The sequence below is a fragment of the Prionailurus viverrinus genome, chromosome B4, assembly GCF_022837055.1.
Source record: "Prionailurus viverrinus isolate Anna chromosome B4, UM_Priviv_1.0, whole genome shotgun sequence".
Classification (NCBI taxonomy): Eukaryota; Metazoa; Chordata; class Mammalia; order Carnivora; family Felidae; genus Prionailurus; species Prionailurus viverrinus.
The window spans coordinates 72,600,095-72,602,199 of record NC_062567.1 but is presented as its reverse complement, the minus strand read 5'-3'; the positions used below and the strand labels follow the sequence as shown (position 1 = coordinate 72,602,199).

At 42.7% G+C, this 2,105-nt stretch overlaps 1 protein-coding gene across 1 annotated transcript; it reads right to left on the bottom strand.

The window, feature by feature from the left end:
- Positions 1–324: 324 nt before the first annotated feature.
- LOC125170718 (olfactory receptor 8S1-like) lies at positions 325–1,245 on the bottom strand. The gene has a single exon (XM_047867418.1). It carries the CDS (start codon positions 1,243–1,245, stop codon positions 325–327), a length of 921 nt encoding a protein of 306 aa, XP_047723374.1.
- Between the last annotated feature and the right edge of the window lie 860 nt (positions 1,246–2,105).

Here is a 2,105-nt window from a genome sequence, read left to right as displayed (position 1 = left end):
TGAGAGGAAGAGTTTCTGTTCTCTTCCATTTATTTCATTATTCAATTATTTATTTATATTAGTACAATAGGTATTGATTTTATGCTTTTGGTTATAATCTAATGTTATGTTGTTTCTTTTGTTGCTCAAATTGTCCCATCCTTAGTCACCCGGGTCTCTTTCATTTGGTTCCTGTGTCCCTTTAACATACCTTTATCATTGTGGGTGTTGTTGTTGTTGTTGTTGAGTGCTTCCTTTCTGTTGCTACGAGATGCTTCAGGCTCATCTGGTACCTTTTCTGTTTCAGCCTTCAAATCTACCTGTTCTCTGCTCTCTGAGCTGTTGTCAACCTTTTTGCAACATTCTTTTCAGAGCTGCTTTTACTTCCTTGTTCTTCAAGCTGTAGACAAGGGGATTCACTAGAGGAGTGACCACACTGTACTGTATGGAAAAAATTAACTCCAGCGGGGAACTTAAGGTTGGCATGAAATAGCGAAGAAAAGCAGATCCATAGAAGAAACTCACTGCAGTGAGGTGGGAGGAGCAGGTGGAGAAGGCCTTGCTTCTGCCTGAGGTGGAGGTGATGCTCAGGATGGTGGAGATAATATGGGTGTAAGAGAAGAAGACCAGGAGTAAGGTTCCAGAGGCATGAATGATGGCAGAGCACACCAGGACTGCAAAGTTGGTGGAGATATCAGAGCAAGACAGAGAGAATAGAGATGGCAGTTCACAGCTGAAGTGAGGCATGACATGAGCCTCACAGAAGTCCAAATTGCAAGCCATGAGGGTGTTAATGAGAGCATCCAGAAAGCCCAGTCCCCATGAGACCCATACCAGACCCCCACACAACTGTTTACTCATCACCTGGTCATAGAGCAGGGGGTTGCAGATGGCAGTATAGCGGTCATAGGCCATGGCAGAGAGCACAAAAGTTTCAGTCCCTGCGATGGAAAACACAAAAAATGCCTGAGCAAGGCAGCTTTCTATGGATACTGATTTCTTCTGAGACAGGAGATTCTCCAGCATCTTGGGCACAGTGACTGAAGTTAAACAAAGATCCAGGAAGGAGAGGTGACTCAAGAAGAAGTACATGGGGGTGTGGAGATGGGAATCAGTCATAATCGCCATCATGATCATCAGGTTCCCCATGATGGTCAGGAGGTAAATTTCCAGGAAAAATGCAAAGAGGAGAATTTGGGTGTGAGGGTCAGCAGATAGCCCAAGGAGGATGAATTCTGTGATGGTGCTGTGGTTTCCCAAGACCATGACGGAAGATGTTCCACTGGAATGAAAGCATAAAGAAGCATGAAATATTCACCTTCTTTTTGTGCCACCTCAGAATCTCTACTTTATTCCATGTATGCACATCTTCAGTGTGCTCATCTTTTACACAGATTTTTAAAACATCTACTCTCCCTCCCTCCCAGGATTCTTCCCTCACTTGATTGCCAACCTCACAGGTCCCGAACTCTGAACCAGACCATTAGTACTCTTGTGGCTCCTCTCCCACAAATAACTCTGGAGACCTTCATATAATTTTTCAGTTTAGTCTATGACTGAATGGTTTCATCTCCTTGAACTGTCCTTTGATGGTAACCTACAATACTACTGGTCAAACTATATCCAATACACTTCTTGGAGAAGTGATTCTAATCATCTCTGGTTTCTTGAGTCACACAGTGTTTCATTCTCCATTCAAAAGCTTGTAAGAGTTTGATATTACTTTATAATATCATGCTATATTTATTATATTTCTGCCATTCATGTGTCTTTCTCTAGTGTATTTGGTTATTTAATTCCAAGGACAGTTTCAAAATGTATGTGTGTGTGAGTATATGCATGTGGTGGGAAATGGGGTTAAGAAAGGAGATTGCTGGGAGTGCCTGAGTGGCTCAGTTGGTTGAACATCTGACTCCTCATTTTGGCTCAGGTCATGATCTCATTGTTAGTGAGTTCTAGCCCGGCACCGGGCTCTGTGCTGACAGCTCAAACCTGCTTGGGATTCTCTCTCTCCCTCTCTCTTCGCCCCTCCCCTGCTCATGCTCCCTTTCTCTCTCTCAAAAATAAATAAACATTAAAAAAAAAAAGAAAGGAGATTTCTAATCTATATTTTTAAGATTAACCCT

Bases quoted from the DNA above. Each gene is read 5' to 3' on its own strand.
- LOC125170718 (XM_047867418.1), bottom strand. From the start codon at position 1,245: ATGGTCTTGGGAAACCACAGCACCATCACAGAATTCATCCTCCTTGGG.